The sequence below is a fragment of the Pelophylax lessonae genome (genome assembly GCF_965119305.1).
Source record: "Pelophylax lessonae genome assembly, chromosome: 10".
In the NCBI taxonomy this organism is placed as follows: Eukaryota; Metazoa; Chordata; class Amphibia; order Anura; family Ranidae; genus Pelophylax; species Pelophylax lessonae.
In genome coordinates, this window is record NC_138777.1 from 20,300,524 (window position 1) to 20,316,555 (window position 16,032).

Sequence of the window (16,032 nt, forward strand, 5' to 3'; positions counted from 1 at the left end):
GGCAGCCGGACCCGCTGATTGGCTCCCCCTGTGGCCTATCGGCACGTGTGCGCGCCCCCACTAGCGGCCCCTCGAAGCCGGTATGCCGTTTTGCTAGACAGAGCCGACCTGCCGCAGTAAAACTAGGCAAGCGGTTTCTACTGGTGGTCCTTTGACAGTCACTGGCCCAGAGCAAGTATGCCGGTCATTCTGACTTTTGCTTGCAGCATACTTGTTCTGGTTCAACAAAATTAGAGAACATTAAACTCAGAAAACCAGCACAGCAATCAGGCTATTGGCATATTCAGAAGGACGTCTTTATTACATTTAAATGCAAAATCATCATGGCTGACCGTGTCATAACTGTTAAAGCAGTTGTAAAAATGTTTTATTGCCCTGTATCTATAGGTGAGCCTATAATAAGGGTTACCTGTAGGTGCAGTGAATATCTCCTAAACGTGTACTGTTCAGGATATATTCACACTGCATGCAGCCAGTGATATCACCGGTGCATGTGCTCTGAAGGGATAGCATACCCGTGCCGTCCCTTCAGAGCTCCGTGCCGCGGTACATGACTTCCACACATGTGCGGGAGTTACGTCATCGTGGCTTGGCCATTCAGATGGCCGGACCACGCGAACCCGAAAGGAAGACCAGGTGAAGATGTAAACCCTCTCAGCAGTGACAGCACACTGCTGGAGGGCTTCATTCTAAGGTAAGTATTTTAACAATGTGCTAGTACACGATTCATACTAGCACATTATGCTATTGTCTTGGATTTTTTTTTTTTTTAAAGGTGCAGTTTACTACTGCTTTAAAGTGAATTTGTAAGCCCTCCTTTATATTGAACATGGCTTTGAAATTGTTCAACTTCATCTGAAATCGCAATATTTCAAAGCCGCATTTCAGTGTGATTTTTGGGTGCGGCTTCATGCACAGATGTCTATTGACGTTGCACCCAAAGTCGCCAAAAGTCGTGCAGGAACTACTTTTGTAAATCAGTGCAGCGCCGCAAAGTTGACATTACCGGCAATAGGCTGCAACTTGTCATGCTTGCATGACAAATGTCTCCAATGTGAACGAGGGCTATCTGATGTCGTTGCTGTCTATCTAAATACTCCTTGCCTTTTCACAGGCTAAGGCTTTTCCCCTCATTTATTGATCCCAAAGAGGCAGAATGGATGTTTGAACAGTTACATCGGGAAATCCCATGGAGGCAGAAAAGCAATGTGGGGCCAGGTAAGTTCACACAGCTGCTGTACTAATAATATCCAGCAGAGGGAGACAAAGTCTGTTCTATTCTGTAGCCTGCAGTAGATTCCAATGACCATTACCTAAACCATGTCTTTTATCACCTATTCCATTCTTCAGACTGTTCCTAATAAGGAATGTACATTTTTTTTTTTTTTAGAATCTGTTCTTATGTCCCTAACACATAAAATAATAAAGTAAAGTCAGCAGCTAGCAAACAGTGTGAATATACAAACACCAAAATAACATGTAAAATAAGGTTGCAGCGCTAAAATGGTGATAAAGGTGAGAAATAATCCAAAAATGTAAAATATTGTATGTGGCAATTATGTCACATGCATATGAATTCCAGCACATAATTGCCACATACAATATTTTACATTTTTGGATTATTTCTCACCTTTATCACCATTTTTAGCGCTGCAATCTTATTTTACATGTCCCTAATACAGTTTAAGATAAAAAAAAAAAAAAACATAGAGTTACAAAAGTTCATAACAATAGTTACAAAAATTTCACAAACTGGGCAAACTTAACCCCAGAAATGATAGAAGGATGATTTATTTCGGCTTGCCGGTGACAAATAGGAACCACAGTGGTTAAATTCTATAAAAATTTAAAGCCTAGCTCCAGCAAAATGCTATTTTCTAGTTTTCAATAGATTGGGAAAAAACTAAAAATATTAAAGTATATTTTTTATTTCTGTTTGTGGTCCCAGTTTACCTGTTTTGGGTCATAGATGTCGTGATGGGTGATCAGTTAATAATATGGCAATGTATTTGTCCTGTCTGTGTCTCTAGTAATTGTGGAACATTGAGCCCAGGTGCTGGGGGTTATAGTAGCCCATTGTCTAGATAGTCAATGTAGAAGAAAGATTTTCAGCCATTAACAGGATTTGTCTTGTGACAGATGGACCTTACCAGGAGCCACGGCTCACCTGCTGGTACGGAGAGGTGCCTTATACCTACTCAAACTCTACGATGCAAGCCAATCCTCATGTGAGTACCCAAGGCTTCTGTTTCCTCTGATATCCAAGACACAAACATAACCATAAAAAACTTGGAACCTGGATCAAGGATACAAGTATGCCAAAGCTATCCTCCCGGTTTATAGGTGTTATATGCCAAGGCTACCCTCCAGGTTTATGGTTGTAATGTGCCAAGCCTATCCTCCAGGTTTATGGGTGTAATGCCAAGCCTATCCTCCAGATTTATGGGTGTTATGTGCCAAGGCTATCCTCCCGGTTTATAGGTGTTATTTGCCAAGGCTACCCTCCAGGTTTATGGGTGTTATGTGCCAAGGCTATCCTCCCGGTTTATAGGTGTTATGTGCCAAGGCTACCCTCCGGGTTTATGGGTGTTATGTGCCAAGGCTATCCTCCCGGTTTATAGGTGTTATGTGCCAAGGCTACCCTCCAGGTTTATGGGTGTTATGTGCCAAGGCTATCCTCCAGATTTATAGGTGTTATGTGCCAAGCCTATCCTCCAGATTTATGGGTGTTATGTGCCAAGGCTATCCTCCCGGTTTATAGGTGTTATGTGCCAAGGCTACCCTCCAGGTTTATGGGTGTTATGTGCCAAGGCTATCCTCCAGATTTATAGGTGTTATGTGCCAAGGCTATCCTCCAGATTTATAGGTGTTATGTGCCAAGGCTATCCTCCAGGTTTATAGGTGTTATGTGCCAAGGCTACCCTTCAGATTTATGGGTGTAATGTGCCAAGCCTGTCCTCCAGGTTTATGGGTGTTATGTGACAAGCCTATCCTCCAGGTTTATGGGTGTAATGTGCCAAGCCTGTCCTCCAGGTTTATGGGTGTTATGTGCCAAGGCTACCCTCCAGGTTTATGGGTGTAATAAAAAAATAAAATAAATAAAAATTCCAATATATATATCCCATAGTTTGTAGACGCGATAACTTTTGCGCAAACCAATCAATATACGCTTATTGGGAATTTTTTTTTTTTTTTTTACCAAAAATATGTAGCAGAATACATATTGGCCTAAATTTATAAAGAAATTAAATTTTCTTATTTGGGTATGTTTTATAGCAGAAAGTAAAAAATATATATTTTTTTCAAAATTGTCTTTTTTTTTTTTTTTTGGTTTATAGCGCAAAAAATAAAAATTGCAGAGGTGATCAAATACCACCAAAAGAAAGCTCTATTTGTGGGGAAAAAAGGACATCAATTTCATGACTGTGCAATTGTCAGTTAAAATAAGGCAGTGCCACATCCCAAAGAAATACCTGGTCATAAAGGGGGGGGGGGGTAAATCTTCCGGAGCTCATGTGGTTAAAGTGGTTGTAAACCTCAGACTTGAAATTTGACCAAGTACATCACTTTATAGTGTGATCTTGTCGCAATCCAGAACACTAAGTGTCATTTCTGTCTGCTGCCTCCTTCCTCTGCTATCAGCATGAGTCACTTCTGACAAGTTTTCCTGACGCCAAGAGATAAAAGGTGACAGGGGAGGGATCTCCAGCACACAACCTGTGATTGACCACCTTAGCTCTGTTCCTGTTTAGTGTGTGAAAGGGGGGGGGGGTGTCCCTTCCCTCCCCTCCCCTCCCCTCCCCTCCAATCAGCTTAAAGAGTTGTCCTCATTGAGCTTTGCAGAGTGTAACTTCAGCTCTCTGCCCCCTTTTTGTTTGACAGCTCAGACCAGCTTTATATTATAAGTTCTGGACTTTGAATGGATGTAGGGAAGATAACACTGCAGATAAACAGGTACAACTTATGTAGGAGGATTTGTTTCATCTCTGTGTATTACCTTAGGCCAGCCACTTCATTGGGTATATTGAAGGATTTACAACCACTTTATAAGTATAAATGTAGCAATGTATCAGTGAATATGGAGCTGCAATAAATGAGCATCTGATGTACTGTCTGCACACAGTGATCCTGGTATTAACTCTCTTACTGTTCTCTATTTAAAAGAAAGAATTCTTGCTTGTTCTTTGCTGACTGAACTGTCCCCTGTGTCTGCAGTGGCATCCTCTGCTCACCATGCTGAAGGACCGCATCGAGGAAGTGACCGCATACAGCTTCAACTCCCTGCTCTGCAACCTCTACAGACATGACAAGGACAGCATAGACTGGCACAGCGACGATGAACCGGACCTCGGCAGGAATCCCACCATTGCCTCGTTAAGCTTCGGAGAGACCCGGGTGTTCCAGATGAGGAAGAAACCCCCTCCGGTAAGATGGCAATGTGAATACTGCTCATTGTGTGATTGGTCAAACACTGAGGAACCTTAAAAATCAGGAGACCATTGGACCTAAAATGCTTATGGCTAGTGCCTAACATTCGCCATAATATGAGCTGAGGTTATTCTTTGCCTAGAAAAAAGAAGGCTACAAAAAGAATCCCAAAAATGAGGTACTTTGAAAGATCCAAATCATGTCGCCAAAACAATAATTTGATAGAAAACCAGCATTTAGACAAATTGTAAGGAAAACAACCTCCACCATACAACTATGTATAAAAACATGTAAAAACAAGAAGCACATGATAAGAAGTCCGGACTCTAAAGTGCAATATAGAGCTGTCAGGTTGCCCAGTGGCTGTGTTCAGTATCCACTACCCCTGTGGAGATCACAGTGAACTGTTTGCGGGCTTTCTTGTGCATCATCTTCAGAAGAGGCTTCCTTATGGGATGACAGCCATGCTGACTAATTTGATGCAGTGTACGGCGTATGGTCTGAGCACTGACAGGCTGACCCCCCACCCCTTCAACCTCTGCAGCAATGCTGGCAGCACTCATACCTCTATTTCCCAAAGACAAATGTCCAAATTGGGCCCGATTAGCCATTTTCCCTCCCCGGTGTCATGTGACTCGTCTGTGTTACAAGGTCTCAGGTGTGAATGGGTAGCAGGTGTGTTAAATTTGGTGTTATCGCTCTCACTCTCTCATACTGGTCACTGGAAGTTCAACATGGAACCTCATGGCAAAGAACTCTCTGAGGATCTGAAAAAACTAATTGTTGCTCTACATAAAGATGGCCTAGGCTATAAGAAGATTGCCAAGACCCTGAAACTGAGCTGCAGCATGGTGGCCAAGACCATACAGTGGTTTAACAGGACAGGTTCCACTCAGAACAGGCCCCGCCTTGGTTGACCAAAGAAGTTGAGTGCACGTGCTCAGCGTCATATCCAGAGGTTGTCTTTGGGAAATAGATGTATGAGTGCTGCCAGCATTGCTGCAGAGGTTGAAGGGGTGGGGGGTCAGCCTGTCAGTGCTCAGACCATACACCGCACACTGCATCAAATTGGTCTGCATGGCTGTCCTCCCAGAAGGAAACCTCTTCTAAAGATGATGCACAAGAAAGCCCACTAACAGTTTGCTGAAGACAAGCAGACTAAGGACATGGATTACTGGAACCGTGCCCTGTGGTCTGATGAGACCAAGATAAACTTATTTGGCTCAGATGGTGTTAAGCGTGTGTGGCGGCAACCAGGTGAGGAGTACAAAGACAAGTGTGTCTTGCCTACAGTCATGCATGGTGATGGGAGTGTCATGGTCTGGGGCTGCATGAGTGCTGCCAGCACTGGGGAGATACAGTTCATTGAGGGAACCATGAATGCCAACATGTACTGTGATATACTGAAGCAGAGCATGATCCCCTCCCTTCAGAGACTGGGCAACAGGGCAGTATTCCAACATAACGGCCCCAAACACACCTCCAAGATGACCACTGCCTTTCTAAAGAAGCTGAGGGTAAAGGTGTTGGACTGGCCAAGCATGTCTCCAGACCTAAACCCTATTGAGCATCTGTGGGGCATCCTCAAACAGAAGGTGGAGGAGCGCAAGGTCTCTAACATCCACCAGCTCCGTGATGTCGTCATGGAGGAGTGGAAGAGGACTCCAGTGGCAACCTGTGAAGCTCTGGTGAACTCCATGCCCAAGAGGGTTAAGGCAGTGCTGGAAAATAATGGCGGCCACACAAAATATTGACACTTTGGGCCCAATTTGGATATTTTCACTTAGGGGTGTACTCACTTTTGTTACCAGAGGTTTAGACATTAATGGCTGTGTGTTGAGTTATTTTGAGGGGACAGTAAATTTACACTGTTATACAAGCTGTACACTCACTACTTTACATTGTAGCAAAGTGTCATTTCTTCAGTGTTGTCACATGAAAAGATGGAATAAAATATTTACAGAAATGTGAGGGGTGTACTCACTTTTGTGAGATTATCTATCTATCTATCTATCTATCTATCTATCTATCTATCTATCTATCTATCTATCTATCTATCTATCTATCTATCTATCTATCTATCTATCTATCTATCTATCTATCTCTTTTTATTCTACCTTCATTCCCCATAGATGAGGAAATTCTACCAACACCCCCCCCCCCCCCTTCCCCAGCGCAGTTCCGGTTTACCTGTGTTTGGCTATTGGAGGGTGTAATCTCCGATGAATTATCCTATAATCTTACATAATCATCATTGTAATTGTGTGTAGTTGATGTAACAGATGCCCCCCCTTCCCTTGTATGATAGCAGTGGGGGGGCCCCGCCAGCAGCTGACATTAATGATGTAATGTACATTGAGTTCTGTAGGAGGTGTGATGGCATCAGAACCGTGGCGTGTCTCCCACTTCCAGTCTGCACACAAGTCACAATTGACTCCCACACAATCCCTGGGAGAAGAGTGACGGGGGATGGGATCTGCCGCCCGCCATGTAACGTGGAGCGATGGAAAGAACTGGGCTCTGATCTCACAGACTGGAGCTTCTCCAAACTTTCAGTATCTGCAGAAATACATTCCTAATATGTCACCATATACAGCAACTGTATTGTCTTTCATTAAAATAATTAAAAGCCAATCCCTGAGCTCCAGTCCAATGACCGCCCAGGCTGAGACAATGTCATCGGTCTGCTGCAGAGAGAAGGAAGCATTTCCTATATGCACTCACCCCCCCAGTGATCACACCGGTCGTTGTAAATTTAAGTCACAAAGTGAGAAGCTGCAGCAAGGACCTCTTCCCCATAACCCTGGCCTGGTGGTTGTGGCAGTCTGTAAGTGGGGGGGGGCGCGGAGTATAGGAATCTGGCACCCCCTTTTAAATATAAGGGGGCCCCCAGATACTGACCCCCTTCCCCATGTGAATGAGTAAATAGTACATAACCAGTCACGTTGAAATGTTTTTGGCGCCAGTTATAATGAACCATACTGGTTGCAGATGGAAGTGGATAGTGAGGTTTAGGGTGCGAACTCCTGTCTAAAGGCTGCATTCACATGTGCAGCCGGGGGGGCAGTAAAACTGCAGTTTTACCCCCGCCCGTCTGAACAATAACATACAGCTGTACACATGCTGCGGCTGCGATGCTGTGCATCCCAGACGTGGAGAAAGTCAAGCAGCATGTCGCATTTGTCAGGCAGTGCCGGCACTGAAGGCAACTAAGGCTATTTTCACACTTGTGCAATTTGTCATGGAACTTTGGACATCAGTCGCATGACAAGTAGCACCCCATTCTTTTCAATGGCAACTGTTCAAATTAGTGCAACGTAACTTCGCAGCAACTTTGAAAAGGTGCCTGCACTACTTTGGTGTGACTTTTGATGTGACTTTGATTAATAGAATGTAAAGTTGGATCAAAATTGCATCAAAGTCACGCTAATGTAAATGGAGCCTAATGCAGTTCTAAGGGGTGCACCGCGACTGCACTACAACCACATGCAATGGATGTGATTGCAGCACAGTAGTGCGCTTGCGCTAATTCTAAGGTTAAATCAGGTCCTGAGGAGGTCAAATATCGCCTCCTCAGCACCTGTCAAACATCTCTGAAAAGCAATCCAAGTGTGGATCGCTTTTCAGAGGAGTAGCGATCCCTGCCACACACTCGGATCAAAATCCCATCGAAGTCGCGCTAATGTATATAGAGCCTAATGCAGTTCTAGGGGGGTGCACCGCAACTGCACTTCAACCACATGCAATGGATGTGATTGCAGCACAGTAGTGAAGCAATTATCCGGTGAAATCAGGTCATGAGGAGGCGAAATATTGCTCCCTCACCACCTGTCGAACATCTATGAAAAGCAATCCAAGTGTGGATCGCTTTTCAGAGGAGTAGTGATCCCTGCCACACACTTTAACAAAAGCCCAAAGTGACACAACAGGAAGCAAGGGGAGATCTCCCCAGTGGGGTCACAGCAATATAAATATAAGAGGGTAGCAAGGAAAGGTTCTACAAGCACATACAATCTGTAAGGGAGTTTTCACCAACATTTTTCTCAGCTGTGTATAAGATTTTCTGATGACTTCCTGTATTTCTCTGTGTATCTTTTGGCAGGAGGAGCAGGGAGATTACACATATGTGGAACGTATACATGTCCCGCTTGATGCTGGCACCCTTCTGATTATGGAAGAAGCAACGCAGTCAGACTGGCAGGTGAGAAGGGCGGTCCCTGTTATTGCGCAGTCGGTACTTGTTGACGCGGCAGATACTTCCGTTGACCTCTAAGGCGACAAGAGTTTGCAGGCTCCTTCACTAACGGAGGAAGAGGCAAACCAATCAGAATCCATCTTGTCCTGGCCTGGCTTAGTTTGGGGCCCAGTCACACTGCTATTGGGCAGTGTAAAGGGAAGCCTTAGCACTGGGAGTTATTGTAGTTCTCTCCGTACGCTGTTGTATTGGAACTCCGACCCACACTGTACTTGTGGTCTTCCGTCAGTATACAGCTTCCTCCCAGTCATGAACATAGATATCAGATTTTCCCAGCCGCCCTCATAGAAAACTAGCCGACAACTTAGCTTGTACTGGAATCTCTGTTTATTGAGCAGTCACACGGAATTTATATACAGCATGGACCTCCCCCCTCCTGATCAGATTACCACACACAGGTCAGGGGTTGCCTGATTACATTATTGTATGCAGATGAAATGGTATACAGAAATAGAATTAACCTGAAGTAATTATCTAGCCATCTGGACAGAAACAATGTGAGGTCATTAACATTTAACAATGAAACAGACAGACTTAACACAATCCACATCACACCTCAATAGATAGACAATAGGGAGAGCCTGTCAGTGACAGTCTGTCCGTCTCCTACATTGAAGTACATGGAATACACATCTAAGCATTGCTTTGATTTTTTAGGAGTCAGACTTCATGGCAACAGGCTATAGGTCTCACAGTGTAAAGTGGGATTAAATCTTCATATTTCTTGAGAGATATTGTTGATAAATATTACTCTCCCATTTGAAGTTATCCAAACCATTTTCTCAGTGTCCATTAAGTATCTGTCTTTCACTCCCAGTGACGGTGAGTGAGTAAAGTGAAGAGCAGTACTGGGCTCTCTAAAAGCCAGAGAAAGCAGGTGTCACCCCTGGGATGTCAGCAGTGGGTGTAGCAGAATGACGAGAGTCCAGTAGGTCTTCATTAGTCACAGTAAAAGGTCACAAAAGCAGCCAATGTATTTCAGGGCTCACCGGCCCCCTTCATCAGGGCTGAGAAATATAAAAACATAAACCACTATCAAACCACAAGCTCTCGTATTAACCACTTCTGGACCAGGCCTTTTTCTGACACTTGTTATTTACAAATTAAAATCATTTTCTTTAGCTAGAAAATTACTTAGAACCCCCAAACATTATATATATATATATATATATATATATATATATATATATATATATATATATATATTTTAGCAGAGACCCTAGACCAGGGTTTCTCAAACAGGGTTCCTCCTAACAGTTGTTAGGGGTTCCTTGAGAAATGGGCAATTTCTTCCTATCAGATAAGTTTCCAATGACACCATTGTTCCTTTTAGCTATCTGTAAGGGGGGTAATTCTTCCCAATGATGACAAGAGTAAGGAGCATTCTTCCCACTGACTGTCACACTAATGTGCCCTGAGTTGAAGATTTTTAATTTATAGCAGGGGTTCCCCGAGACCAGAAATTTATTTTAAGGGTTCCTCTGTGTTGAAAAGGTTAAGAAAGGCTGCCTTAGAGAATAAAAATGGAGATCGTTGTAATATTTTTTATCACACTGTATTTGCGCAGCGGTCTTATAAAACGCAATTTTTTGGGGGGAAAAAATAAACTTTTTTTAAAATAAAAAAATAAGAAAACAGTAAAGTTAGCCCAATAAATTTGCCCAGTGGCAGCTAGCATAAAGTGTCTTCCAATAAACACAAATATATGTGTTATAGCACTGATTTTATATACCATTTGGCACCAATTGTGCATCGATTAGATCTTTGGCGCTGCATTTTATTTGCTGTTTACTTTTTTTGTTTATAGTGCAATAAAACCAAGAGGTGATCAAATACCACAAAAAGAAAGCCACATTTATGGGGCGGAAAAAAAGTAAATATAATTTGTGTACAGCGTTGCATGACCGCACAATTGTCAGTTAAAGTAACGCAGTGTCGTATCGCAAAAAGCGAGTGGTTGATCTTTCGAAGGTCAAGTGGCTAATGCTGCATTAACCTTCCTGGCGGTCTGATTATGTCAGGATTTCTGTGCTAAAAGCGGGACGCAATGAGACGCAGCGGCGTGGAAACCGGCGGCAAATTAAAAAATGTAAATACACCAAATGACACAATACAAAGCTGTGATCCTAACGGATTACACTGTATCATCCCATTTCACCACAGGATTTCACCTGGTGACTTTTCCAGTGCCCTGCCTGTGCTTTTCCAGTGCTTTGTGCCTGGAAAATAGAGAACGACCATGGCGTCCAAAAAGCATTCTTTTTGAACAAAAGCGCTTCTAGACGAACTGGAAAACAGCGACAGCGAAACTGAGTTACTTGAAGAACTGAGCGATAGCGATTCGTGGGAAAATTTGTCATCAGGTACGGAAAGTGACGACAGCGACGATTCTGATGTCTCTTTCTGGCACATCGCTCCGTTGGAAATTCTGAAGAATCATTTGATATACTTCCCAAATTCCACAAGCGATGTGCAAGAAAGAGACATCGGAATGGTCGCTGTCCTCACTTTCCGTACCTGATGACGAATTTTCCCTTTGAATCAATATCGCTCAGTTTTTCAAGTAACTCCACTTTGCTGTCGCTCTTTTCCAGTTCGTCTAAAAGCGCCTTTGCGCAAAAAGAACGCTTTTTGGACGCCATGGTCGTTCTCTATTTTCCAGGCACAAAGAACTGGAAAAGCACAGGCAGGGCACTGGAAAAGTCACCAGGTGAAATCCTGTCGTGAAATGGGATGATACAGTGTAATCCGTTAGGATCACAGCTTTGTATTGTGTCATTTGGTGTATTTACATTTTTTAATTTGCCGCCGGTTTCCACGCCGCTGCGTCTCATTGCTTGCAGGGAAGGGAACCGGAAGGCAGGTGCCGGCATCTGCCGAGCACAGAGCAAAAGGACAGCGAGAGGAGGGCTGGAGGACGGCAGAGGATCGCACGGAAGGTGAGTAACATTCTGGGGTAATGTAGTAATATCACTGGTTCTCCCCAAAAGTGTCAAAAATGTCAGTCAGGGGTCCGATCTGTCCCCCACAATGTCGCAGTCCCGCTAAAAATCGCTGATCGACGCCATTACTAGTAAAAAAAATAAATATGACCTAAATCTTTCCCCTAGGTTGTAGATGCGATAACTTTGTGCGTAAACCGATACGTTTATTGGGATTTTTTTTACCAAAAATATGTAGCAGAATACAAATTGGCCTAAAATGATGAAAAAATTTGATTTTTATTTTTTTTTTATTGGAAATGTTATATAGCAGAAAGTAAAAATTTTGGGGTTTTTTTTTCCAGAATTGTCGCTCTTTTTTTGTTTATAGCGCAAAAAATAAAAATCGCAGAGGTGATCAAATACCATAAAAAGAAAGCTCTATTTGGTGGGGAAAAAAAAGTAATCAATTGTATTTGGGTACAGTGTCGCATTACTGCGCAATTGTCCGTTAAAGTAACCCAGTGCCGAATCCCAAAAAATGGCCTGTCTTTAAAGGGGGAAAATCTTCCGGTCTAGAAGTGATTAATCTAAAATAGGAAAAAAAAAAAGGTTTTGCCTATACAGTAAACCCCAGTTCAGTTTTTGCGGTCCCGGTATATTGCGTTTTTTTCTGTAATGTTATTTTACTATATAAATCATTAAAAATTAAATATTTTTGTGTTTTCCATAGCTCTTGCTATGTCTCTCAGTATCTTTTATGTGTTTAAATGAGTTTCTATTGTTTTAAAAGTGTGTTTAAAGACCTTAAAATGCTTTTAAAAGTACAGTGACAGTAAAGAAAAACATGCCTACAGTGTATTTTAATAGGGTTTTTCTATTTTGCGGATTTTCACTTTTCGCGGCTGGGTCCGGAACGTAACCCCCGCAATGGAGGGGGGTTTACTGTAGTTCTACTTTAAATTTAAAGCGGAGTTCCGGCCTCAAATACCTTTTTAAACTAAAAATACCCCTATAATACTAATCCATCGCCCTTTACAGAACCGCTATTCTCATACTTACAAGGTGTACAGTATTGGATTTTAGTCAAAATCTTACTTTTAAAAAACGCTGTCTGGGCGTGGGCATCTGAAGTCACAGTGTAATCTGCTGTGTCCTTCTTCCTGATTCCAGCCTCCTGGGAGTGATGACAAACAGCTCCCAGGATGCAATTCAAAGGAGGAAGTGATGTCGGTGGCGGCGGCCACAGAGGGGGGAGAAGGAGGAACTGCAATCAAAAATGCCCTGAAAATAAGATAAGGGACCCCCGAAAAAAATTGAAAATGCCCAATTGTTGATCAGCATTGCGAGCACTCCAAGAATCACTAAAGTTGCAAAATAGGCCGGAACTCCGCTTTAAGATTGTCTTGCTTTCTTGTTTAATGGTTGCATGTACTGTATGAATTTCTAATAAAACTGTAGCCTGCCTTTAATCCTCGAATCTTTGGTTCTCTCTGCCAGCACCGGGTGCCAAAAGAATACCATGACCGGCGACCTCGCATCAACCTGACCTTCCGCACCATGTTCCCGGTGACTAAAACCTGAACATGAGGACATTAAACCGAGTCTGGGAACTCCGACCACATGGAGGAGTGTCTGTGGAATGACGGGAGGTCCTCATACGCTGCCGTAAGATACTGCCAACAGGGGCTTTCAACCCGAATCTGACTGGTTTTGTTTTTTCGTTTGCACTTGCACATACTGTCAGTTAGGTTTGTTGGAAATGTTCGTTCATTATTTATAAACTAAGATCCGAAGGATTTGTTAATTAAAGTGTAATTTAAAAAGATGACGCACATCATGCAGTCTGGAACTAAACCGCAGGATGAACGGCCTTCCCCCGAGCCTTTTCTGTATGTTAGTTCTACTTTAACTTCTTTCTGTTTGTGTTGAAGAGTGACAGAATAGTCATCTGTTTCTCTGATTGGTCATTGTTTAATTAAAAATATCTGATTTGGCTCTTCAGCCTGTCCTAAAAATAAGACAGTCTGGGAAATTAGCAAACCTCCCTTTGCCAGAAAACTGATGCAAGAAACTGTCAGGAGGGGCGTGTCTCATATTACCAAACAGTTACAACTGTTTCTGGTTTATCTGCACTACTTCGCATGCTCTGCGACTAATTAAAAAAGTGATTGTGCCAGTTTTCACTATAAAAAACTGCTGCAGATCCCTGCCAAATCGGACTTGTTGTGCGGGATGTGAGCTGCACAAGCATTGCCTGCTGATGTCTTGCCTGGCTGGTAACCCTGAGTTGACCGCTTTCATTTTGCGCTGGAGCAGCAGCTGTATACTGTGAATGGGCTGCTGTGTCTGCATTTCCCCAACGAATGGGCTGCTATGCTTGCGTTTCCCCAATAAGTGGGCTGCTGTGCCCGCATTTCCCCAATATCAATGAGCTGCTGTGCCTGCGTTTCCCCAATCAATGGGCTGCTGTGCCCGCATTTCCCCAATATCAATGGGCTACTGTGCCCGCATTTCCCCAATATCAATGGTCTGCTGTGCCTGCATTTTCCCAATCAATGGGCTGCTGTGCCCGTGTTTCCCCAATCAGTGGGCTGCTGTGCCCGCATTTCCCCAATATCAATGGGCTACTGTGCCCACATTTCCCCAATAACAATGGGCTGCTGTGCCCGTGTTTCCCCAATCAGTGGGCTGCTGTGCCCGTGTTTCCCCAATCAGTGGGCTGCTGTACCCTCATTCCCCCAATCAGTGGGCTGTTGTGCCCGCATTCCCCCAATCAGTGGGCTGCTGTGCCCGCATTCCCCCAATCAGTGGGCTGCTGTGCCCGCATTCCCCCAATCAGTGGTCTGCTGTGCCCGCATTCCCCCAATCAGTGGTCTGCTGTGCCCGCATTCCCCCAATCAGTGGTCTGCTGTGCCCGCATTCCCCCAATCAGTGGTCTGCTGTGCCCGCATTCCCCCAATCAGTGGGCTGCTGTGCCCGCATTCCCCCAATCAATGGGTTGCTGTGTCTGTGTTTCCCCAATCAATGGGCTGCTGTGTCTGTGTTTCCCCAATCAATGGGCTGCTGTGCGTGCATTCCCCCAGTCAATGGGCTGCTGTGTCTGTGTTTCCCCAATGAATGACACAGCATAGAAGGATAGAGGGGCTTGCATCCCTTTTATTGAGAAGGAGCAGCATCTGTACATTTTTTTTTCCCAGTTTAGATGAGTGGCGCAGGCTTTTTGCCTGAGCCACTCTTTAAAGTAGAACTATAATTAAAAGCAAAGCTTTCTTTTTTTTTTTTTTTTTTCTATTACAGTTTTGGATAGAGTGGGGAGGAATTAGAACCCCTTTTTAGGTTTTTATTACCGTCTGTGCCCTAATTCGGGAGATTCACTCTCTCTATTTGTCCTGTTTACCATTATTATTGAAAGTAAAGGTAAAAGAAAATCCCAGAACTTGTCCCCAGAAAAGTAATAAAAGGGAAAATCTTCCATAGGGTACACTAGTTATGATGACCCGGGGGTTCCCTTGAAATTCTTTTAAAGCAGAACTCCACCCAAAAAGGGAAGCTCCACTTGCTTGCAACCCCCCTTCACTCCTCCACTGCCACATTTTGGCACTGGTTTTGACAGGTAGGACCACACCGCTACTCCTCTAAGAGGGAGAACCATCCCCTGTAGGAGAGAGGAGGGGGCCCTCACCACCCACAGGGAAAGGGACTTTTAATGTGCCAATAAATGAGGAAAAACAAGAGTTTCAAGTATATAAAACAATTTATTTTATTATATCACATTAAATGATGAAGTTCCATCCGGGTTAAAACCATGTAATATAAAGCCAATAGAATATTGAACAGTCAGTGTTCGATATTGTAAGCATGTGAAATCAACGCGTTTCGCTATAGCTTCCTCAGGATTCACGCTTTTCGATGGATACTGCAAAAATAGGAAAACATTTGACAGAAATCATAAATGAAAATACAAAGAAAATATATATCTGCAGCAATACACAATCAATGATCCTATTTAACCAGGAAGGACACAGGGGAAGAGAAGGGTAAATAAAAAAAAATTTAAAAAAAACACAGCCGCTCCCACTTCCAGCTCAAATCGCCCCGGCGAGCTAAGATGGAGGGTCGGCCCTCCCCTCCTACCTCTGCAGTCTTCTGGGACCCATCACTGGGATCGTTCATAAAGCTTGTGCGTGTGCAGTAGGAAACCAGCTGTGGAGCCGCGAGGCTTCACTTCATGTTTCCCTTACTTGCTGTGCCGACACCCGAACCAAATTGCAGAATCGGCTCCCTGGACAGGTAAGTGTCCTTACATTAAAAGCCAGCAGCTACAGTATTTGCAGCTGCAAACTTTTCATTTTTTGGGGGGAGCCTGGTGCTTCTTTTTAAGTTGCAGGCATTTCCTCTCACTTCCTGTTTTGCTATGGGACAGGA

The 16,032-nt window shown here is 43.6% G+C and overlaps 1 protein-coding gene across 2 annotated transcripts in view; it reads left to right on the top strand.

Moving 5' to 3' along the window:
• The window catches only part of ALKBH3 (alkB homolog 3, alpha-ketoglutarate dependent dioxygenase), a 32,097-nt gene extending 18,871 nt beyond the window's left edge, over positions 1 to 13,226 (top strand). Inside the window, exons 6-10 of one of the 2 annotated variants that reach the window (XM_082269923.1) lie at positions 1,115 to 1,218; positions 2,140 to 2,228; positions 4,216 to 4,425; positions 8,531 to 8,629; positions 13,105 to 13,226. In XM_082269923.1, coding sequence (XP_082126049.1) covers positions 1,115 to 1,218; positions 2,140 to 2,228; positions 4,216 to 4,425; positions 8,531 to 8,629; positions 13,105 to 13,188 — 586 coding nt within the window. In that variant the 3' untranslated portion in view covers positions 13,189 to 13,226. The remainder of the gene's footprint in view (positions 1 to 1,114; positions 1,219 to 2,139; positions 2,229 to 4,215; positions 4,426 to 8,530; positions 8,630 to 13,104) is intronic. The other variant, XM_082269924.1, reaches the window with a different exon arrangement.
• The last annotated feature ends 2,806 nt before the right edge of the window (positions 13,227 to 16,032 follow it).